The sequence below is a fragment of the Lepisma saccharinum genome, chromosome 6 (assembly GCF_977018435.1).
Source record: "Lepisma saccharinum chromosome 6, izLepSacc3.1, whole genome shotgun sequence".
In the NCBI taxonomy this organism is placed as follows: domain Eukaryota; kingdom Metazoa; phylum Arthropoda; class Insecta; order Zygentoma; family Lepismatidae; genus Lepisma; species Lepisma saccharinum.
Window position 1 is genome coordinate 58,460,179 of NC_139234.1, and position 25,639 is coordinate 58,485,817.

Consider the following 25,639-nt stretch of genomic DNA (forward strand, 5'->3'; position numbering starts at 1 on the left):
TTGAATATCAAAAAACGTCGTAGGTCATATACCAACATTTAGTAAAGAAAAGGATCATGTACTGGTTCTACCATTACAACTGATAAAAAGTAAAAGTCCGTGATTATTATTTTGGTGCATATTATTTATTATTATTATTAGTGGTATGTATAAATTTTCACAGGCACTGTCAAGGCAAAACTATATAGTCACGTCATGTAAGCTCTGAGTAAATAAATCAAATGTATATTGTACAACATTAAACAAGTATTTTGCTTATTAAATTGTGAACTTTGGTAAGTCTTTCGGGTTCTGGGATGTCCGGACCCCTGGAAGCACCGAAATATGTCCTTCAAGAGGAGAGAGAGATAAGGAAAGCAAGGGCTAGGGAAACTGAAAATATAGAGACATGAAGAAAACGGGAATAAGAGAGAGAGAGAGAGATAATATACGCGTAAATGAAGAGCAAAGGAAAAGGGGATTGAAAGAAAGATAGCAAAATAAAAAAAAAACAAGAAAATTGGCAGGCCACAGACAAAGAGATCACTTTAAAACAGTGGTGTGCCCCCGGGGGGGGGGGGGGTGAGATGACACCTCCATTTGGCCCAGTATTCCTAATAAAAAGAACGTCAAAGGCAGCAAAAGATGGAGAAATGAGGACTGATTACTGGAAAACGTATACGCACTTCTTCCCTTGAGACAATCCTAGGCACGCCACTGCTTGAAAGTAGTGGTGATGAAATTACATTCATGCTTATTTGTTCCAATGCTGAAACCACTGAAACTCTGCATCTATTCGTTGAGGTGCAGTCTACTTTTAGCAAAAAAATGCAACACTGGCCTTGCTACAATATGTCCGTCATGCTTCCGGTGCCGCAGTTTTTTTTTCGTTGCCCTTTCCTCCTCCCACTCCCTCCAGTCCGAGACACGGCTTCCCTGATGTCCTGGCTGATGGCGGTGGCGGTTGACTGCAAAGTGCAAATCTTCTCTCCCCCCATTCCTTAGCCTACACACTCTCTCAAGGACTACCGGAGTAGGGCAATAAACACTTTTCCTGGAATTGTAGCGAAACCTTTTTATCAGCTGCACAGTCAATATACACGAATATCAAACGTGACTTTTTGTAGAGCATTTTTGTCAAGAATGTCGATTCATGTATTCTAACTGTAAAATAAATAATAATTTCCATGACAATCGGATTAATATTTTTACCAAGTGTTGCCTTTTCTCGAGTAAAGAGTTGTTCGATTCTAGTGGTATTGTCCACTCTCGCCGATTTCCGTGGGGCAGTGAAAGAAATAGAGATTGAAAAGGACAGAAGTAGAGGAACAGAGGAAGAAGACAGAAAGGGGAAACGCAAAGAGAATAGTAGAAATGTTTCGTCCATGATTGAGCCCCTCCGGAAAATTCGCTGTCAACTTCCCTGTTTTCACGAAATCGATTGGTACAATTTAAAGTGACGTCAGTGCTGTCGAGCGAGAATTTCTTTTAGTGATCGATTGTACGTATTTATTTTACTTCTGACACTTTCGGCTAATCGCAAAGATGAGGACGAAATGGTGATGAGATGAAATTGATGGAAAGGACAATCATAAGCACACATGGACAGGACACACAACACGAGTCCAGGCGCCAGAACCTCGTTATCATTAGTTTACAAAATACATTCCAGAAAGTACTATGTGGAAGAAAGATTAACATTTGGTTGTCTTTAGAGAGGGTCATCCCGTGAGATAAGCAGAGGGATGACCAGAGGTGTTCATTTTGAATTAAGCTCTCTCACCCTCGTAACCCTATATCGGCATCACCGTCACGACTCGCCCTCCATCACCCTCACAAAAGTCTTTAGGAGGGTAAGTGAGCCAGCCGGCCGTAGCCAGAAGCCCCGAGTTTCAGGGGCTACGCGCGAAATAAAAATAATTAGTTCTTTGTGTATGGTTTATTAGGAGTTTTTAGGATGCGGGTACTTCGAACTAATCAACTAATCTGATACATAAAAAAAATACTCAAAATTAATGAAATTGTAAACAAAGTACTACATAAAAATCGTATTCGCATATATGTCAAAAATGCAGTATTAATTTAATTATACAATGAAGTGAAAATCGTATTTTATGTAAAATAATGTAACTTCACTATAGCGTCAAAATTCAATGTACAGTAAAGAAAAGTGGATTATGGATGTTATTGGATTGCCGCTTTCATAGTTTGATATTGAACACATCGGCACAAGTGGTACATCGGTAACGAAAATAAACACTAATTTAGAAAATTTTATTAGCCTCCCATAATTCTTGGTTAAAACTTCAAAATGTTCTGCTTATTTCTCTTAGCTAATACTACGAAATGCAAAAAAATATTTGTGTTTTAACTAAAATGATGTTCATATCGTGAATATAAGCGTATAGGACATATACCTCAGACGGAACAAAAATCTCTGATGTTTTCAGACCCCTGAAAAACTTTGGCTATAGCCTAGGGCCGACCCTAGGTGAGGGTGAAGCCAGTCTCACACGGCAGTTAGTTACTTCCACGTTCGCCATCGACACCGATCGTGTGAGAGCTTTCTCTTATTCAATTCCCGCCAGAATTAGAAACCGTCTTTAAATCCATCGTTAATACCATAGAACTACCAATCAGAATTGAGGAGCACACTGGCCAGCTGAAGTAGGAAGTGGAAGAAGAAGAAAAGCAATAGATGTTAAGACTATTTTATTCACGGTAGCTTAAAGAATAAAAAAAGATTCGACCAATACAGCTATGTTTGGGCCGAATATTTGATTTGATTTGTTGAGTGAAGAGTCTACTAATTATTATTGTTTGAAATAAATAGTTCGTATGTCTAAATTTCGTAGTGTGATACTGTTATTTTACTTTCACAACTGACGCGAATACTATTTTGAAGTAAACAGTAAACACTGAACAGCCGCGTATGTACGAGATACTGTGCTGTGTGTAGCACAGCAGTAAATTAATCTGCTAGTGTTGTAATGATATATAAGTTATGAATTGTAATTAGTTCTTCATGGACTTCAAAGATAATTTCACAATAAATATTTTAGGAGCAAAGAAGTGTCAATGAAATATAAATATAATATGATAACTTAATGTAAACACCACAATTTTTGCACTTTGAATGTTGTGAAGTTTATGTAATTTAATTGACTAGTTCGTATTGGGGAATATATTTCAAAACCATACGAGAAGGGTTTCATTAGAATATACAACTTTTATCGTAATATAGGGGTAAGGCAACTTTGTGCTAGTGTGTGTGTGAAGTGGTATATGAACTTGAAATAACATATGTTATATACTCACATTCACTGCCACTGGTTACATGTGTTGCATTTTTCAACAGTGCCAATGTTCTTCTCTTATTCTTTTAAGAGAAAACATTATTTTCCCAAATCTTCAGCAGTTATTGGCATCTAAACTTGCGAAGTGGTATACCGTGTTTGTGCTGTCGCCATTTTTAAAGATGCGATTTTAAGGATCGTGTGAGACCCCTTTTGCTGCATTGGAGAACTGAAGACGTAAAAAATCTTATGGTAGTTTCGAGTCCGAAGTGGGTTGGGAAGTGGGGACCTACTTAACCACCGTGTGAGACTGGCTTGAGATTTGCCCTTACGAGGGTCACCCTTCGGATTGTGAACACCTCTGGGAATGACATTTTCAACTTTGTTCTGCTGCTGTTGTCTTTCCTCTTTTCGTTTCATTATTCCTTTCATCCTTTCTCTCGCTTTTTACTTTTGCTCTTATTTCCTTTTTTCTCCTGTGTGTATTGCTCATTCTTCTTGTGGGTTGTCTTTTTCGTGCTTCTCTATTTTTTCCGTTCTTTCTCTCTCTTCTGTATCACTCTTCGTCTTCTCATTTTCTCTCTGTGTTTATTATTCATTCCACCTAATTCTCTCCCCGAGCGTGATTAGTCTTCTAAACGATTCTTCAAAAATCTCATGCCGGCTATGTTGGTTGGGAATGTGAAGAAGACTCACGGCGACGTTACGTCATGTGATTTTTCAGCTGGCTTCTCTTCAGAACGAACGTAGTTGCTCTTACCGTCATTTACGGACTCTTGGCAACCCTGGGTTGTAACTTCGGGCGCAGGACGAGCGGTAGACGCAACAGATCGTCCACCAACTGCCACCGAGGCTTGAAAACAAACGGGGCAGTCCAGCTGTGCGATAGATAAAAGGTTGATTGTGCTGCAGTTTTTTCTGCTAATGCGTGTTGGATAAACGTTCCTTTGCTTTTTTTTTTTATTTCGAAGTGTGGCATCGTTGTTTACCCACGTCCAAAAGTGGCATTCTTGGAATTTTCCCACGGTAGTGAGTACCGAATTAACAATAATAAAAACTAAATGAAGAATCTTAACTCGCACAAGCAGGAAAGATATCGCACCAGTGGCGTGCCCAGGATTTTCGAATAGGGATGGGCTTCCGTATTCTTTTTTCCGTAGTCTGTCCTAATTTTTCCGTCTTTTACATTCTTTTTTTACAAGAATACTTGGCCAAAGAGGGGATTGTGTTAGGGCTCTCGCCAACAACCCCTTGGGCACGCGACTGTGTTGTTCCCAAGCGTTTATTGTACCATTGCTGGTCTGTACAGATTTTTCTTTTAATACACAAATTGTTACTGCATTTTGTTAATTTCTTGTTCTACAACAAATCAAACCGTTCTTAAAAAATAAACTGTTTGCTGGATCTTCATACCAAGAAAAGAACGAATCTTCTTTTAGTTTGATTGATTGATTTAGTTTATTTTACTTCGCGTTTTGTGCCTCTTGGCTAATTTGCGAAGATTGGGATGAGTGATGAAATGATGAAATTGATGAATGGACATTCACAAACAACCAAGCCCGACCGGGATTCGAACCCGGGACCCTTGGCGTCGCAGCGCGATGTGCTAACCACTTTTTTTTTTAAAGGAAATACCCCGTTCTAAACGGAGGTATCCCCCACCATTCACTCTTTTCCTCACTTTTACACTTCTCAATTCTTACATTTTTCTTTGTTCCTTATCAACTGGACGAACACATACCCATGCCTTACCCGGGACTCGAACCCAGAACCCCTGGCGTTGTAGAGCGCTCTGCTAACCACTTCGCTACGGAGGTCGACTGCCACTCGGCTACAGGGTCGGGCTCTTTTAGTTTGAGAATGACGAAATGAGAATCATTGCATTCTTGTAGAGTTGAAATTGGCGTCCACTTTATGCACATATAGGCTAATGTGGACTTGCACTGTTGTAGATTAAGCCGTCGTGTATATTTTTTGTATTCAATTTATTGTTCTTTTCAGCCAAGAAAAGCGGACGAGAAATCGATTTATCATGTATTTCGAACAACCAATAGTCTGAAAATCTGTCTGTACTTCATTTTGCGGATCCAATGGGAGGTCGATGGGGCGAATTCCCATACTAGCTTTTTACTTTGTTTTTACAAACTGTTTAAATTACTAATATTATTTGTTTTGAGTGATTCATTGAATTAGGTTATTGTACGTCACTTTTCTACTTTTTTTGGCTAATCGCAACGATGAGGACGAGCGATATCATGACATTGAGGAAAGGTCACTCCCAAAGAACGGTCATGGTAGGCCTGGATTCGAACTTGTTATTTGAATTATTTTTGTAATAATAGGGGCTAGAGAAAACATTATATCTAATTATTTAAACCCCTGGCGTCATAGTGCGCTGTGCTAACCACTCCGCCACGGAGGTAGGCTAATTTATTATTTGTATTTCAGTGTGTATTCATATATGGTTTGTTTCATTGGTATGGCATGATACCCATTTCTGTGAGCCTTCAAATACCCTATGTCTGTTATTATTATTTACTGATTCTTTATTGAGACATTGAGGCTATTACCAGCATTTCAAACAAGGCATACATAAATAACGACCCCAATGTTATATTTCGATCTTACATTTGCCTGACCAAACACGAATGCTATGGCTAAAGAAAGGCCCTTTCTTCTTCTGTTTTCTCATTTGGTCGATTGTTGATATCGTTCGGTTTATCGGAACAGTACGAAGACGTGGTAATGATGTATGCAAGCAGTTAACATCCATAGCTGGGATTCGAACCCGATTTCCGCAGTCTTACGCTAACCCGTAAATAACCCAAGTCAGTTAGGTTCCTGACTGTCGCACAATATATTGTTTTATGTAAAAACTGCAAATGTAGGTGAGAACAACGGTTCCCAAAGTGTGCGCCGTGGCTGACTTGCAGGGGCACCGCGAAATGTTTCAATATTTTCACTCAAATGACACTTACTTGTTAGTCAATTACGTGGATTGTTCAAAATACGTGCTTATTTAGCACGTTTACACATAAAATGTTTCAGAATTTGAAACATGTGTTCATTTTTTAACTTAAGGCAGGCAACCTAACCTCATTATGTGAGCGTTGCAAGTGTTAGAAAAGCCTACATTTTGACTTGGGCGCAGACGAAAAATCGTAAAACACTAAGGACGCCGTGAAACAACCTCTGGCTTATAATATATACAGGGTGTTCCAGGAGGAAGCGGCAATATTTTGGGAACTGGTAGTATGGGTGATTCTAAGCAAGAAAGTTCATATGAACATGGGTCTGATTTTGAACGATAACGGAGATAGCAACAGAAATAAAAATGATGTAGGAAAACGTAAACAAAACCAGTAACAAGTAAAACATGGCAATGTAATGGTAATTGTGTAAGTAAATACGAGAAGGGACATGCTGATACTAATCTGTATTGCATGATCAGTAATTAGTACACGATAATTAAGTAATGAAGCAAGGAATAAATGTAGAACTGCTCATTCCAGTCGGTTATCATTTAACATCTGAATTCCACCTACCTTAATCGATGGATTGGTCGTTGTCGTCGTCGTGGTAGTGGTCTGGTTCCGTGGCCGCCTCGTTCTCCTTACCTAACCCCTCTTGATTTTTGTTTATGGGGGTGGATGAAGCAGGTGGTTTACCGGGAAAGGGTGAATACAAGGAATGAACTGCACATTGGCATTATGAATGCTGCTGCGTTAATCCGGGAACATCATCGGGAACTTTGTAGTGCAACACAAGATGTCCTCCGACGCGCTCAGATGGTGGTGGTATTTGTGAGGAGAATCTGCTCTGACCTGCTATCATTTCTGTAGCCTTTTCCCTCCTTACATTCGTTCATGTGAGTACTGACCAGCAGGACGGGAAACTGGAAACAGAGAAAGAGAAGCAGAAGAGTATATATAGGGAGAGAGAGAATGAAGTAGATAGATAGAAAAGGGAAGAGAGAGAAAGAAGAAAGAAACGTGAAGAAAGAAGGTGAAAAGAAAGAACACAATAGAAAAGTTGGTAATAGAGAAAGAGACCATCTAATTCAGAGCCCACCATAAATGATTCCTCCCAGCCAAACAAAATTGGTGACGTCAATGATATACCGCCGTTATACATACGAAAGGGATATTTATTGGATCATCATAATGTATAGATAAGTTGCAGAGTAGCAGCAAATGAGGCGACTAGTTTCTACAACTCTGAATGTAAAATTCGAGTTAACTATAGATAGGGCGAAAAAAAATTGAGAAATGTTCTAGAATCTAGCATCTATCACGTTTCTTCCTCTCTATTTTGATTTTCTTCTTCCTTTCAGGCACAATACAGCAAAATTTTCTTCAGTTACAAGGAGGTATGTATGGTTATTTATTTCTAAAACTTAAGAATCATGTGAATTTTTTGAGTTGAAAAGTGAGATTTTGGTGTCCATTTTTTTCTAAAACAGTCTCTCTCTCTCCCTGAACAGACTAATTAATAAAGAAAACATGCGACAGAAAAGGTGCCAACAAATGAATACGGATTTCTTCATCTCTCGTTAAACATCGTTATTCACAAATATATTTCTAGAATATTTTAAGCGAAATGTGGCCCATTTATTGTTACATAAACATTCGTTCCATCTTGCAAGAAAAGTGATGATACTACGTTGGCATATGCATGCTTTTTGAAACTCATTAAGTTACCTAACAAAGGCCGAAGCTTCAACCAAACTAACACTACATATTGAATTGAATTAAGTATAAAGATGATATACGAATTCATATATGGCCTACAATATTGACATCTTATTATCCCACTGGGATTGCAATTTATTATATTTCAGAGCTAACCGACTAAACGGTTATAACTCGACGCTCCTCGTATTTTATGATGTATTAGTTGTATCCGAGTCCAAAACTCCTTCTAGTCTTCCCTTTCGTGTGTGAGCAATTCTTTTATCATTGTCTTCTGTTTTTTTCAGATGGTGACAAGATGCCAATGCTTCCATCCCTTGAGGAAGAATTATCTTTCTCATTATCTGATGTTTGCCAAGAAGCTTCCAGCGGCGTTTCAAGTCCGGACAAGTATTTGACGCCGCCGACCGGAAGTCCTGAACCGGACATGGGCATGCCACCGGAAGTCGGTGAGTATCTGTGAATTCATTCATTATTTTATTTCAGGGCCGAGTCTGCTGCCACGCACGTGTCAGCAGTAAGAATAAGCTTCAAATTTGCTCCTGCCACGTAATTCGTCTGCTAAGAGGATGTTACAAATCTTAAGAACAGATTGAGACGAGAGAAATGCAAGTTTATGATTAGTGGGAATGAATGTACAGGAAATTTAGAATCTGTTTCTTTAGAAAGCATTTAGCGATATTATTTTAATGCTAACAGAACTTAACCTAACTACGAGAGTATTTAGGTTTATTATAAGAAGAATGCTTAGGGACCTAATCTTAAAACATTTTTGTGAAAGTAATCGCTACAACTTCACAGTATGTGTTACAGACGTAATTGCATATATAGCATGATGAAATCACGATAAAACAAAGACCGAGTCTGCTGCCACGCGCATCTTTTTTGAGGTTCCAGCAGAAAAAGAACGTGGCAGCAGACACTACCTTATTTTTCAGACCCAAGTGCTTTAAAGTAGTCTTTTTTTGTCCATAATTTTTTCTAGAATGTACATTATTGCTTCACATTAATAATATCCTTACATATTCTCCCCCGTATTTCACAGAAGTTTTATGAGAACTATTTAGACGAAAATAAAACGATCCCCTTTACAACAGCAAAGACATCGACGGCAAAAACATCGCCAGCAAAAACATCGGCGGCAAAAACATCGACGCCAAAAACATCGACGTCAAAAAGTCGACTCCAAAAACATCTACGCCAAAAACATCGACATCAAAAACATCGACACCGAAATCATCGAGGGGAAAAGATCGAAGCCAAAAATATCGACGCCAGGAACAGCGACGGGAAAACGTTTTTTTTTTACAAGTTTTCCGCACTGAGGAATTCAAATCTAACCCCGAATATTTTGAGATGGGCTACCCTAAAAAAGTGTTTCAGGGAAACGATCAATGCATAATGAGCGAACTCAAGTTGCCAACTTACTTTACACAGTTCTACCAATGTTACTAGTATTAAATTGAGCAGTGATTATTTAGTTTCTGGCAACCATTTATCACTTCTCGCCGGCAGCGTTTGTGGTCTGGGGAAGGGAAAGGAAGGCTTCTCCGTGTGAAAGATGAAAAGACCACCGGCTATTGTTATTCGTTGTTTATTAGATGCGTCAGAAGAGCTCAAAAGCTAGTCACGAAAAGGAGGCGGAAAGGATCAATATACAACTTGACATTTCTTTCTGATTTCCTTTCGGTTCATGCATTGGTATACCTTGTGGCATGGCCTCTTGCTATCAAAACGAGCGTCGTGAGTAACATTGTTAACATTGTACACGTAATTTTCAGTGAAGGAAAGCAAAGTTACCTTTCTTTTCAAGTCACATGTAGTACTGTACATACATACTACGTGTACATGCACGCGTATACATCGTTTTCAAGTAATATAGTATTTGCTCTTTGCAATATTTTTTTCACCCTTCCCTTCCAGTCTCTTTCCCCTGTCGCCGGCACTGTGTAGTAGTGCCGCTGTTGTATTTGAAACAAGAGGTCCGAGGTTCGATCCCCGGTGGCGGCAAGTTGTACAATGGTATGGATTCTTTAAACCACATGCCCAGTTCCGATCAACCCTTCGTGGGTCACACGAGAAAAAAATACCTTTGATCGCTAAACGGTGCCAGAGACCGGGCTCTTAAAATATGTTAAATTAAAGGTCTAAAACGCCAAATTCTCAATTATTACCATTATATATGGTGTGTGTGTATATATATATATATATGCAAAGAATTGAGATTGTATAAAACTACGAATTGCATGTTTTAGTTTTAAAAAAAGAAATATACAGGACAAAATAAGTAATATTCCACATAACGAAAATTTTAATGTTACATGTGCACCCATAAAACTAAAGAAAATAGTAGTAATAATTTTTAAGTTTTCGTTTTAAGTCCACTTTATGCACAGAGAGGTTAGCCTAATCGGGGCTGGACTCACAGTTTATAAGAAAAAAAAATTAGAAGCTATACTGCAGATAAATTGTTTTCGTGTGGTGTTTACCAATTTCACAAGGCTTCACTGAGTCCAATGCAAATTGTATGACATGACAATTTCTCTCGAAAATTGGATGATGACACGTACCTCAAAAATTATCAAAACGTCACTTATCATGTTTTACACCCGAGCCATTCAATTGGCAAAATGAGTTTATTTTGCAAATAAAGTAACTGGTGATTGTAAGTATTTTTAATTTTTTTTTAATGATCTCTTATAAATGTTACACGGATGGGTCTCAGTGACCATTTGAACCGAACTGTCCATCTAGTGAGTCACTTTCCCTCAGAATATCCACTCTTCTTCCCTTATGTCCACGTAATCATGGACGGGCTTAGGGGGCTGAAGCCCCACAAAACATCTCTGACCCCCCTTCCCCACTAAATTTTTATAGAACGTTAGACGCATTTCGACCGAAAATAGGAAAAACGAAGTTTTCTCACTTATATGAATCACCAAACTTGCTACAAAACTGAATCACAATTTTAGGAATAGGTCTAACAGGTGTGAAAATACATTTTTATAAGTAGGAGGACGTTCAACATCTAAAGAATCTTGAAGCTTCATTTGCATAGGCGTGCACACGGGGAGGCAAGGGGGGGGGGCGACTGCTTCCCCATATCCTTCACTTAGAAATGTAATGTAATCTTTTTGCAGTTATAATATAATACTCTAAAAGAATGTTACCTATTTACAAGACGATAAATGTTCCAAGCAACACGACATCAACACCCACAACCACCGAATACATCCACCTACCATGTAGGCAGCAGAACATCATGTCAACTTTGAAGCAAGTTTGGTGACTCGTGATTAACCAAATTAATTGAGAAAACTTCTAGTTTTTCCTATTTTCGGTCGAAATGGGTCTAACGTACTATAAAAAATCTTGGAGCTATAAGGGGGGCTGAAATCAATTTTGAGAGGGGGACTTCAGCCTCCCCTAGCCCCTCTGTACCGGCGTCCCTTATGCAATGTCTTGCAATTTTTATGATATATCAAATATCATATATCCTCTACATGTATTACCGTAAGTCAGGAATATCCCCAGAAAAATCGTGCGTGCTAATTGATACTGCATTATTGTAGCTGGAAGTTGCATTTTTATGTAGGTACTCGATGCTTATGGGATTTAGTATTAAAACAGAATGTGATAATCAGGCACTCAATCTAAAGTTGCATATAAAGTACTGTGTTATATAATTATATAACAAAGATATAGTTGCTGATCTGTGGCAGGGTTGCTAGCACAGCATGCGACAACGCTAGGGATCCTGGATTCGAACCCAGCCTGGGCATTGATGTTTATTGTGAGTGTCCCTTCATCAATTTCATCATATCATCATTCATCCTCACGGTCGCGATTACCCAAAAGTGGCAGAAAAGCTGTGAATAATCAATCAATCAATTGATCAAAATAACCTCAAAATATAGTTGGATGTGTGTATAGTTTTCATTACAATTTTTGAAAGGTTACCATTATATTAAAAGAGTTCTGACTTAAACTATTCAAAAACTTGCACCAGAATATAAAAATGCCTGTCCAAGTGATCACAAAGTATAGTTTTCTCAGTCAATATTGGGTCAATGGAAACTTTAATTTTGCTGAACACCAATCAAATCTAGACTCTGCGAAATTGTCGCGCGGTATTTTTGAGAACCCGCCAACTCTCAAAACGCAGGAAAACTATTGGCCAGTATCTGTAAATAAAATCCTGTGGATACTCTCCGATACCAATACCATTGGTATCGGCCGATACTGATACAACGACATCGGTATAATCTCAGCCCTAATATATATTATCTTTGTTAATTAGTTTCGCTTTTCTGACACTTTTGGCTAATCGTGACGATTAGGATGAGAGAGATAATGCAATTGATGGACACTCATAATAAAGAATACACATGCCCAGGCCAGGATATATATATGTACCTAATTCTGTGCCATTCCCATAAAATAATTCTAGATCCGCCTATGTGTATGGCGACAACCTGTGTATTTATGTCTAACACAAACTAGTAGCAAAAAAGTACTGCAAAATAAATTCCAATGGACGGAATTCCTTAAATTATTCTCCTTATTTTCTTATGTTCATATAAGGCTGTATATTTTGAAAAAGAAAATACGTTGTTTGTTAAAAACTAGAGTTCCAAAGAAAGCCGGCTTTTTTGAATGGACGTTTTTTTTCGATAAAAAGCCGGCTTTTTTGGGAAAGAAACGAAAATTTGCCTTTTTTGGCTTTTAACTAATTACGGCTAACCTATTTCACTTGCAGTGTGTCAGATAAGAGTTTTAGAGGTTCGTGAAGTCATATTATAGAAGTACCTTAATAATTTTACATCCAAGAGAGACGCATTGGCCATTTCTGCTAGTTACTAATTTGTTTTTGCCGTATGTGAGTTTGTGTATTACACCCAATGGCATAGTGGTAAAACTGTCTTATAATCAGGGGGTAATAGGTTTGATCCTCAGTGGAGACATATTGCATAGCGATTCGGATTCCATTTTAAAACTGTAGGCCCAGTCCTGATTAGCCCATCTGAGCATAAAATGAACTTAATCCAAACTTTCATGTGCTTATGTCATCATATCATTGACCTTTTAGAAACAAAATGATTTGGTTATACTCAAGTTGCATTCCTGTGATGTCACAAAAAATGAAACAAATGCTAATATTAAACTATTAGATGTTTCACGATAATTAAAACTTTACTATTCACAATACGTATTCAGAACTACATGTATATATATCCCATTTAATACTTAAGATCAGTATGCTACTACAAAGAAGATTTAGAGCCCAAAGTGACTTATAAATCCAAGTATTGTTGGCTACATTTTTGATTGGATGGTTTATACAAATAATATTAATATATTAACATAATTCATAGGTCTATTCATAATGCATAAATTAATTAATACTGTATTATTATTACATGGATAGGTAAGGAACAGAGATATAAGAATACACATTCATTATCTAGCTTATGTGTAGTTAGGACCACCAAAATTTGTATAAAACAACAGCACAGAAAATAAATTTTGTGTCAAAAAGACAGAATAGAATATTTATTGAATAACCAAAAATGATGTTAGATCCAGTTGATGAAAAGCAAAGTTACTGATTAATATTTTCTTTGACATTGTCCTTGCTTTCCAATAAGTTCGACGGAAGTAAATAACCCCCAATTATATAAGAAATGCTAAACAAGTATATTTTCATCATTTCATTTTCGAACTTTGTAAGTCTTTCGGGATGGGGGGGGGGGAGTCCAGAGGTCCGAAATACATCCTTGGGGGTAGGGAAAATATAAAAAAATGTGGAACAAAGAGCAGATCCACTATTATGTAGGGTTCATTGAATTTGGTGATTTTACATCAATTTTCTGCCAAATCTAATTGTGACGATATGATGAAATTGATGAAGGAACATACAAACAACACCCATACCCAGGCCGGGATTTAAACCTGGGACCACTGGCATCGTAGCATGCTTTGCTAACCAGTCTGCCACAGTGGTCGCCAAAATGCTGTTGCAGTAGGTACTAAAGCTAATGATGCAATTGTAGAGTTAGCATTATGGTCCAAAGTAACAGAATAAAATCTACCCCCCCCCCCGACAATCAGAAACACAAGTCACTTACTGACAACCAGTGACGGCGCCAGCCTGAAATAGATGGGGGGCTACATATTTCGGAGTCAAATTCTCGGGGGCTAACTAATACCGACTAAATTGTACTTACTTCATACTTTTAGGGTATAATTTTACCGCTTGCATATTTTACATTCAGAACTCAAGATAAATCAATGAGATGTTGCATTTTGTTCCATCATATACAAAAGTACTTTTAGGCTTGAATCTTTTATGTCAAATAAAATGCAATAATTATGTTGTTTCTTTTCCTATGCCATTATTGAGTGGAATAATATCAGTCTTACTATTCATGTGAAGAGTACAAAATACACATAGAAACTACACTCATTACATTATCAACTGGCTGGATATTCATATAAATACTACACGTAACACTATTTCTATGTAACTTGTTGCTACAATGAGAAAATGAGTCACAGCAAGAAACTACGATAAGATATGTCTGTTTTCATGAGCAGCCACAACCTTTTATAAATCCAAAGATTTTGCAAGCTCTCCAAAGGACAGAACAGATAGAGCACGCAACCTCTTGTCACCAGTTAGATATCGAAGGTTTGTCGCAAGCAACCATTGATGGGATATGAACATTTCAATAACACACTCTCACCGGGCCTTTTTACATGACCTATGTTTGACACTTAGTCCGGAGGTCGAAGTCCCCTTCCTAGGTGCCGGGCCCAGCTAACGGTTTTGATTCCAGGGTACGTGTGACCGGATCGGTTTTTACCCCCGACGAATAGCCGACTCGTGCATAAAGTGACGTTGAATAATAATAATAATAATAATAATCAATAGTAATAATGACGTAGATAATAATAATAATTGATGTTAGCCAGCGAAAATGCTTTGCTGACTTAACGTTGACTAAAATATAAATACCAATAGTTATGAGGATTAGTGTACTATTTGTATGAACACAAATCATAGTCAAATCATAAATAACAAAAATGTATATTATATAACACACAAAAATAGACAGATTACACAGCCCCTCACTATCATTCAAGCATTCACACACTCTCTCATACCGCAGGGGAATAATTACATTAAGATAAATACATTGGCCCTTTTTTAGACACCATGCAATATTTAGTTTTTTCTTATGAATATTAAACTGCGCCCGAAGACGTTAATTGGCTTAGAATTAAAGATACCAAACTTTCATCTGCGCGTGCTCATTACATTCTGCCAACGGGCATGACACGTAAACTTTTTATTCTTGCAATTTACCAAAACATTTAAACAATTATTGTTTAAATTATTACTAATGCGCCTTGGGACTTCAGTAACATTAGGCAGGGCACGCAAGTAGTATTGATGTGAGATAACGGATGTTGCTATTTAATATTCGCAATTTATTCGCATGTACTTATAACTAATGTGCACGGGTTTTAATTAATTCGCAAGTACTTAGAATTTATTTGCATGTACTTAGAATACTTTACATTTATGTATTTGCATGTTTATAACTTTTTATGAATATATATTTATTTATTTTATGAAAAATATGTATATAGAAGGTAATTAGAGGTACTAAACGCTATGCATATGGTTTTATATTCATTACTGCAAAGTATGTAATGTATAAATCGATAATAATTAATGTTTATAGTATTGAAAATAAGTTTTCTATGGTTTATGAACCGCTATGAACGGTGGTAATGGGTGTAGGTACAGGTGTTAATGGTACGAAAGAAGACGGTCCCGGTACTCGAACCCTCGATATGTAATATTATTAATTAGTACTATGTAATTTTCATTATGTTATGAAAGACGATGGTACGACACGCCAGACAGAATACTGTCTCAGAATCTCGACTCCGCTCTGATGCCAGACAGACAAGGGTGAACTCCGCGCATGTAGAGGAGAAAGGAATTTGGGGGAAGTGCGGTCAAGGTCAAATGACGTCACAACGTCAGAACAAACAAAGAACCCGATTGACCAATCAGAGATCGCGTCGGTAGATTTTCAGAACCGGTTTTTTCAAGGTTAACCAGTTCGCAAGAACAGGGGAAAGCTATGCAATACTGTAGGGCAGGGGAGGGATTGAACCAGACAACAAAGGATGTCTGGAAATGCTCAGCAAGGGCCAAATCTCTGAAGCAATGCGTCGCTTGTAGAACTGGTTTCCGCCGCCAATTAATATTCCGCTCAGGGTTGCCCCAAGGCACAGGACGCTTTAGCGCAGGTTTTTTTTTTTATCTGTACTATGAAGAAGGGAGAGCTATCAGGGACGGGGCCTACAGTTTTCACCATTTGCTTTTATCACGGGGTAACAAACCTAGGACCCTTTGATTATTGATTTAGGTAGTAAATGTATGTTACTGTGTGCTATTTAACTTAATTTTGAGTTTATTTTTTACCAAACTTTGACTTTATGTCAAACATTTTCACAGCTTATCCTTATTTTTACAAAAATAACAGTATTTGTACTATTCAGGCAACATTTTTTATTAAATTTTGGACTCGCAAAAACATTTTTTCAACTTTTAATTTATTATTTTACAATTTTATGTTAATTTTTTTTATCAAAGTAACACTATTTATACTATTCAGGCAACATTTTTTCATTAAATTTTGGATTCACAAAGACATTTTTTTCAACTTTTAACTTATTATTTTACAACTTTATGTTAATTTTTTACCAAAATAACACAATTCATTCTGTTCAGGAAAGACTTGTAGTTACATTTTCGACACACTAAGTGTGTGTTCTCAACTTCTATTTGTTTATTTCACAAGTTTAGGCTTATTATTACTCAAATAACACGATTTCATCTATTCAGGATATTTTGTATTTACAAAGAGATTTTTTCAACTTTTAATTTATTATTTACAAGTTTATGCCTATTTTTTTACTCAAATAACACAATTCTATCTGTTTAGGAAAGACTTTTAGTTATATTTTCGACACACAAAGTGTGAGTTTTCAATTTTTATCTGTTTATTTCACAAGTTTAGCCTAATATTTACTCAAATAACACGATTTGAACGTGTTTTTTTTATTACATTTTGGACACACACACACACACACACACACACACACACACACACACACACACACACACACACACACACACACACACACACACACACACACACACACACACAGATATATTTTCCAAGTTTACAGGATTATTCTCTAAGTTTACTCAAATAACACATTTTAAATGTGTTTTGAATTAAACTTTGTACACACGAAGTGTGTTTCGTCAATTCAAGAAAGTTTTCAATTATATTTTGGATGCAAAAGTATGCTTTGTCAAGTTCTACCCTTTTATTTTACAAGTTTAGGCTTATTATTACTCAAATAACCAATTTCATCTATTCAGACAACATTTTGTTTGTTATATTTTACTCACAAAGACATTTTATCAATTTTTAATTTATTATTTCACAAGTTTATGTAATTTTTTATTCTAATAACACAATTTTAACTATTCAGGCAACATTTTTGTTGCAATTTGGACTTACAAAGAGATTTTTTTAAATCTTTGTATTAAATTTTCTATTTATTGCGTTTTGTATTTCACATTCGATATTACAAAGTTCTAAGGTGTGTATAATATTTCAAACTATTTTCAGGGTGTATTTGTTAATGCATTTGGATAATAACTATTAGTTTTTTGGATGAACTAATATTAAGAATATTTCAACCAATCAGAAAATGTGTCGTTTTTATTTCCACCAATCAGAAAACGCGTCGGTTTTATTTCATCCAATTAGAAAACGTGTTGATTTTATTTCAACCAATCAGAGAAGGCGTCAGTTTTGTTTATGAAGTATAAAAAAGCGCGTAAAAGCAAGCAGAAGCTATTTTGAGAAGAATTTTGAACCATTGTGTCAGAGAAGACATCAAGTTGTGATTATTGGGCGTGAGTTTCAGACCAAGAACTCAAGAGAAGCTATAATTAAGGTAAATGATTTTTATTATGTAGCGTTTTTAAATAATATGTAAATGCTAATATTGAAACGAAGAAAACGTCAATACAAACCAAAAAGAATATGCGTAATGTGAACAAGTACTACAACTATTTTTTCTTTTTTTCAGGTGCTTCTAATTTTGTATGTGTGACTGAAAGGGACCATTAGTGAAAGATGGCGTTTTCAACCTCCACAAACAAGGCTAACCACACTACGGTGAGTACCTCGCAAGAGATTTTACCACTGGAATGTATATTTCTCCACTAGTTTTTGAAATAATATATAAATCCAGAAAACAAAGAAACGAAAAAAGCAAATACAGAAATGAATATGCGTAATATAAACAAGTACTACAACTATGTTTCTATTTTTCAGGTGTTCTTATTTGTGTATCTGTGAGTGGAAGGGTCTGTTACTGGAAATAACGCCAACAAAGTAACCGACAAGGACATGAGTCAAATAATTGCATCATGTCCATGTTTTTCCAATTATATCTATAAGGATTGTGTGTTGGAGACTTTGAAGAGGTATACATCTGGCAAGTATATTATATGCTGGGGATGTTATTCTAAACAAGGCAACCAACTAGCCCACGATTGTGTAGTTAACCATTTCTACGAGTGTGAGTGCGTATGCTGTAAAGATGAAGATTTACTCTCTGAACGTTATTTTACTTGCCAAGGAGAACGCTGTTTGAATAAATGCCAACGATGTGTTAAGTGGATGTGCGAGAGAATCCAGTATTATTTACAGGATTTGGATAACACAAAACATATTTTTGATTTTTATATTACTAACCATGAGGATGTTGCGGATGCTTTGACGGCACACGAGGTACAGACAGAATACAAAGCTTTTTATAGTGTGTTATGTGAAATTTCAAACAATATCGAACTAGTGAAAACTCTTATAGATCTTATAGACTGACTAATAACAGCGAAAATGGTGCAATACATTATTGATGTACAAGGATTTATTTATAACAGAAAATTTATATTGCGTGAGATTTGTGTGAGTTCTACAAATTTGGACACTGTGTATTATGCGCTTGTGAGTGTTCCCGATTATTTCAAAGAGAACAAAGAATCGCGCTGGATTAAAGACAATCTCCATGCATTAATGTATGATATTCCTTGTGGATGTGAAATATACTATGTCCGGAGGGCAGTTAGGAACTTGAACTGTCAAGGTGGTACATTTTTCTGCAAAGGAAAATCCCAAATTATCAAAGACTTGTTTAATATTGATAACATTGTTGATTTACAAACTGTAAACTGTCCATCCCTTAAGAATTTGTATATGTTTCAAGGAGGATTGTGCAAGTATCATTCTGATACTTCTCCCCCAGCTGAACAAGGTTGCGCATTCAGAAATGTTCAAAGACTTGTATGTTGGTACAATAATAAAAATATTAATGTGTAATGTATTTTAGTGCAAATAATAAAGATTTGTGAAAAAGAAATGATTTCTATGTTGTTATTTAGTTTTAAAGCCTGCATTCAAGGTATTTTCAAGTATTACTGGTTTTTTGGCTGCATCAACACTTGGGTTATTTCCATTTGGTTTATTATACGAGGCTACAATCACTATGTGTCTATGAGGACTAAAATCCACTGATTGAACCTTAAAGCTTAGGCTTACTATGTATATTGATTAAACACAGGACAACACGAATTTTACAGAGGATTGTAGGAGGCATAGGCCCACACGCCAGAGCCTTATTAGCCTGCAAGAACAACTTGTATGTTGAATTGTGACTGTTTAGCAATCATATTTATAAAGTTTAAATCATTTTCATTAGATTACATATATATTTTGGATTCAAATAAAACACTCAAGTTAAGTTTTTTAAGTTTATTTTTATTTAATATACAAATATAGAATATATCAAATTTACATATATGAAAAGTACTCTACCAAAGAGCAAAAGTCACATAGGGATTACGATTTAGCCGATGCTGAAATTCTTCCATGGGGTAGTAAGAGAGAAATTTTTGCCATTGTTTAAAGTTGAGGGTGACTCCACCAGAGATGTTGGTGATTTCCACTTTTATATTTTCTCCACTGCCCTCGAAGGTGAAGTAAAGTTCTCCTATAAGGTTTATAGATCTGAATCTGTCTTTTTGTGTGGGGAATCTGTTTTTGTAAGTGTCGAAGATCACATCTGATTTGTAGACGCATGATGGGTACTCTTCTTTATTTAGGACAATGTAATTTTTTCATGTTTCAAAATCAATTCAGTGTCTGCGAAAGTACCTCGAATAATGATATTCATGTTGGTATCGATGATGAATCGGGTTTCTGGTTTTATGTTGTTCATTTGGTGGGTGCCTCTGATAGACTGCATTTTGGTTTGGTATCAATAAGAAGTTTTAAAAATATGCAACTAGTGCTACAAAAGGAACGGAAATTATCGACAATTTCTGGATTATAACTAAAATTCAGTTTGCCTTTTACATATCAAATATTTACAGACCAACACTAACTAGACTTCGATTTATATAAATGTAGCAGGAACTATATTTCTGAGAATCAAACTATATTAGGATTATATGTTAAACTTATACAAAACCAGATTATTCTATGTAAGTATATTTATATTGACTGGATTATTTAACAGATCAAACAGAAAGAAGGCAAAATCCACTAAACGTAGGTGATTGCATGAAAATAACTAGGTCAAGGAGTGACCAACAGTGAGCTGAGGTTATATATAGAGGGTCGCTCTTCATAATTCTTACCTTCGCTGGATCGGCGAAGGAACGCACTTGTGGGCGGTAGAACCTGAATGGGCTCCACCAAGACATCGGAGACTCGAAGCAGATGTCTTGGTCGATGAACCCAAGTAGGGTCATAGGCGCTAAGGTCAATTTGGTCATTTCTTCTTGTATGAGGAACCAATTTGGCCAACTCCCCAAATTAATTTACATTGCTTATATCTAATTAAATTTGAAGAAAAATTATAATCTCTTAGACTGTAAACATATTTTATATTTAGGCTGCACAAGATCCGACGACAAAATTAAAAAATGGTAACCGCCCAGACAGGGACTCGAACCCTGGACAGATGGGTTAAAACCCTAATGCTATACCAACTAAGCTATCTGAGCACAAGGTATTCTTTTTTTTTTTTTGAAAAGTTAGTTATGTTAAGAAATATCATTTGAGAACTCTTTTGGTCTGGGTCGACAGAGAAGGAGACAGCATTTCCAAAATTTTACAGACTGGATGTATTTTACCACCACTATAGAGGTCTTTACTATATGTAATTCGAAACGCTAGAGTTCAGTTAGCTTTCAAAATTGAGGTTACATAATACAATATGTTGAAGATTTTGTGTTTGGCACACTTAACAAGTTACACTATATCTAATTACGGACATATAATACTAAAACTTTGCTAGTAGTTGATGAGTTGACAGTAAATTTGAGAGTTTTAGCAACATTTGTCCTGAAATGGATATAAGTGTAACTTGTTAAGTGTGCCAAACACAAAATCTTCAACATATTGTATTATGTAACCTCAATTTTGAAAGCTAACTGAACTCTAGCGTTTCGAATTACATATAGTAAAGACCTCTATAGTGGTGGTAAAATACATCCAGTCTGTAAAATTTTGGAAATGCTGTCTCCTTCTCTGTCGACCCAGACCAAAAGAGTTCTCAAATGATATTTCTTAACATAACTAACTTTTCAAAAAAAAAAAAGAATACCTTGTGCTCAGATAGCTTAGTTGGTATAGCATTAGGGTTTTAACCCATCTGTCCAGGGTTCGAGTCCCTGTCTGGGCGGTTACCATTTTTTAATTTTGTCGTCGGATCTTGTGCAGCCTAAATATAAAATATGTTTACAGTCTAAGAGATTATAATTTTTCTTCAAATTTAATTAGATATAAGCAATGTAAATTAATTTGGGGAGTTGGCCAAATTGGTTCCTCATACAAGAAGAAATGACCAAATTGACCTTAGCGCCTATGACCCTACTTGGGTTCATCGACCAAGACATCTGCTTCGAGTCTCCGATGTCTTGGTGGAGCCCATTCAGGTTCTACCGCCCACAAGTGCGTTCCTTCGCCGATCCAGCGAAGGTAAGAATTATGAAGAGCGACCCTCTATATATAACCTCAGCTCACTGTTGGTCACTCCTTGACCTAGTTATTTTCATGCAATCACCTACGTTTAGTGGATTTTGCCTTCTTTCTGTTTGATCTGTTAAATAATCCAGTCAATATAAATATACTTACATAGAATAATCTGGTTTTGTATAAGTTTAACATATAATCCTAATATAGTTTGATTCTCAGAAATATAGTTCCTGCTACATTTATATAAATCGAAGTCTAGTTAGTGTTGGTCTGTAAATATTTGATATGTAAAAGGCAAACTGAATTTTAGTTATAATCCAGAAATTGTCGATAATTTCCGTTCCTTTTGTAGCACTAGTTGCATATTTTTAAAACTTCTTATTGATACCAAACCAAAATGCAGTCTATCAGAGGCACCCACCAAATGAACAACATAAAACCAGAAACCCGATTCATCATCGATACCAACATGAATATCATTATTCGAGGTACTTTCGCAGACACTGAATTGATTTTGAAACATGAAAAAATTACATTGTCCTAAATAAAGAAGAGTACCCATCATGCGTCTACAAATCAGATGTGATCTTCGACACTTACAAAAACAGATTCCCCACACAAAAAGACAGATTCAGATCTATAAACCTTATAGGAGAACTTTACTTCACCTTCGAGGGCAGTGGAGAAAATATAAAAGTGGAAATCACCAACATCTCTGGTGGAGTCACCCTCAACTTTAAACAATGGCAAAAATTTCTCTCTTACTACCCCATGGAAGAATTTCAGCATCGGCTAAATCGTAATCCCTATGTGACTTTTGCTCTTTGGTAGAGTACTTTTCATATATGTAAATTTGATATATTCTATATTTGTATATTAAATAAAAATAAACTTAAAAAACTTAACTTGAGTGTTTTATTTGAATCCAAAATATATATGTAATCTAATGAAAATGATTTAAACTTTATAAATATGATTGCTAAACAGTCACAATTCAACATACAAGTTGTTCTTGCAGGCTAATAAGGCTCTGGCGTGTGGGCCTATGCCTCCTACAATCCTCTGTAAAATTCGTGTTGTCCTGTGTTTAATCAATATACATAGTAAGCCTAAGCTTTAAGGTTCAATCAGTGGATTTTAGTCCTCATAGACACATAGTGATTGTAGCCTCGTATAATAAACCAAATGGAAATAACCCAAGTGTTGATGCAGCCAAAAAACCAGTAATACTTGAAAATACCTTGAATGCAGGCTTTAAAACTAAATAACAACATAGAAATCATTTCTTTTTCACAAATCTTTATTATTTGCACTAAAATACATTACACATTAATATTTTTATTATTGTACCAACATACAAGTCTTTGAACATTTCTGAATGCGCAACCTTGTTCAGCTGGGGGAGAAGTATCAGAATGATACTTGCACAATCCTCCTTGAAACATATACAAATTCTTAAGGGATGGACAGTTTACAGTTTGTAAATCAACAATGTTATCAATATTAAACAAGTCTTTGATAATTTGGGATTTTCCTTTGCAGAAAAATGTACCACCTTGACAGTTCAAGTTCCTAACTGCCCTCCGGACATAGTATATTTCACATCCACAAGGAATATCATACATTAATGCATGGAGATTGTCTTTAATCCAGCGCGATTCTTTGTTCTCTTTGAAATAATCGGGAACACTCACAAGCGCATAATACACAGTGTCCAAATTTGTAGAACTCACACAAATCTCACGCAATATAAATTTTCTGTTATAAATAAATCCTTGTACATCAATAATGTATTGCACCATTTTCGCTGTTATTAGTCAGTCTATAAGATCTATAAGAGTTTTCACTAGTTCGATATTGTTTGAAATTTCACATAACACACTATAAAAAGCTTTGTATTCTGTCTGTACCTCGTGTGCCGTCAAAGCATCCGCAACATCCTCATGGTTAGTAATATAAAAATCAAAAATATGTTTTGTGTTATCCAAATCCTGTAAATAATACTGGATTCTCTCGCACATCCACTTAACACATCGTTGGCATTTATTCAAACAGCGTTCTCCTTGGCAAGTAAAATAACGTTCAGAGAGTAAATCTTCATCTTTACAGCATACGCACTCACACTCGTAGAAATGGTTAACTACACAATCGTGGGCTAGTTGGTTGCCTTGTTTAGAATAACATCCCCAGCATATAATATACTTGCCAGATGTATACCTCTTCAAAGTCTCCAACACACAATCCTTATAGATATAATTGGAAAAACATGGACATGATGCAATTATTTGACTCATGTCCTTGTCGGTTACTTTGTTGGCGTTATTTCCAGTAACAGACCCTTCCACTCACAGATACACAAATAAGAACACCTGAAAAATAGAAACATAGTTGTAGTACTTGTTTATATTACGCATATTCATTTCTGTATTTGCTTTTTTCGTTTCTTTGTTTTCTGGATTTATATATTATTTCAAAAACTAGTGGAGAAATATACATTCCAGTGGTAAAATCTCTTGCGAGGTACTCACCGTAGTGTGGTTAGCCTTGTTTGTGGAGGTTGAAAACGCCATCTTTCACTAATGGTCCCTTTCAGTCACACATACAAAATTAGAAGCACCTGAAAAAAAGAAAAAATAGTTGTAGTACTTGTTCACATTACGCATATTCTTTTTGGTTTGTATTGACGTTTTCTTCGTTTCAATATTAGCATTTACATATTATTTAAAAACGCTACATAATAAAAATCATTTACCTTAATTATAGCTTCTCTTGAGTTCTTGGTCTGAAACTCACGCCCAATAATCACAACTTGATGTCTTCTCTGACACAATGGTTCAAAATTCTTCTCAAAATAGCTTCTGCTTGCTTTTACGCGCTTTTTTATACTTCATAAACAAAACTGACGCCTTCTCTGATTGGTTGAAATAAAATCAACACGTTTTCTAATTGGATGAAATAAAACCGACGCGTTTTCTGATTGGTGGAAATAAAAACGACACATTTTCTGATTGGTTGAAATATTCTTAACATTAGTTCATCCAAAAACCTAATAGTTATTATCCAAATGCATTAACAAATACACCCTGAAAATAGTTTGAAATATTATACACACCTTAGAACTTTGTAATATCGAATGTGAAATACAAAACGCAATAAATAGAAAATTTAATACAAAGATTTAAAAAAATCTCTTTGTAAGTCCAAATTGCAACAAAAATGTTGCCTGAATAGTTAAAATTGTGTTATTAGAATAAAAAATTACATAAACTTGTGAAATAATAAATTAAAAATTGATAAAATGTCTTTGTGAGTAAAATATAACAAACAAAATGTTGTCTGAATAGATGAAATTGGTTATTTGAGTAATAATAAGCCTAAACTTGTAAAATAAAAGGGTAGAACTTGACAAAGCATACTTTTGCATCCAAAATATAATTGAAAACTTTCTTGAATTGACGAAACACACTTCGTGTGTACAAAGTTTAATTCAAAACACATTTAAAATGTGTTATTTGAGTAAACTTAG

At 35.9% G+C, this 25,639-nt stretch overlaps 1 protein-coding gene across 2 annotated transcripts in view; it reads left to right on the forward strand.

The window, feature by feature from the left end:
* The window catches only part of LOC145988803 (nuclear factor NF-kappa-B p105 subunit-like), a 200,691-nt gene that overhangs the window by 11,088 nt on the left and 163,964 nt on the right, over nt 1-25,639 (forward strand). For both annotated transcript variants that reach the window (XM_083123997.1, XM_083123998.1), the window contains exons 3-4: nt 7,609-7,644; nt 8,254-8,415. In XM_083123997.1, coding sequence (XP_082980123.1) covers nt 7,609-7,644; nt 8,254-8,415 — 198 coding nt within the window. The remainder of the gene's footprint in view (nt 1-7,608; nt 7,645-8,253; nt 8,416-25,639) is intronic.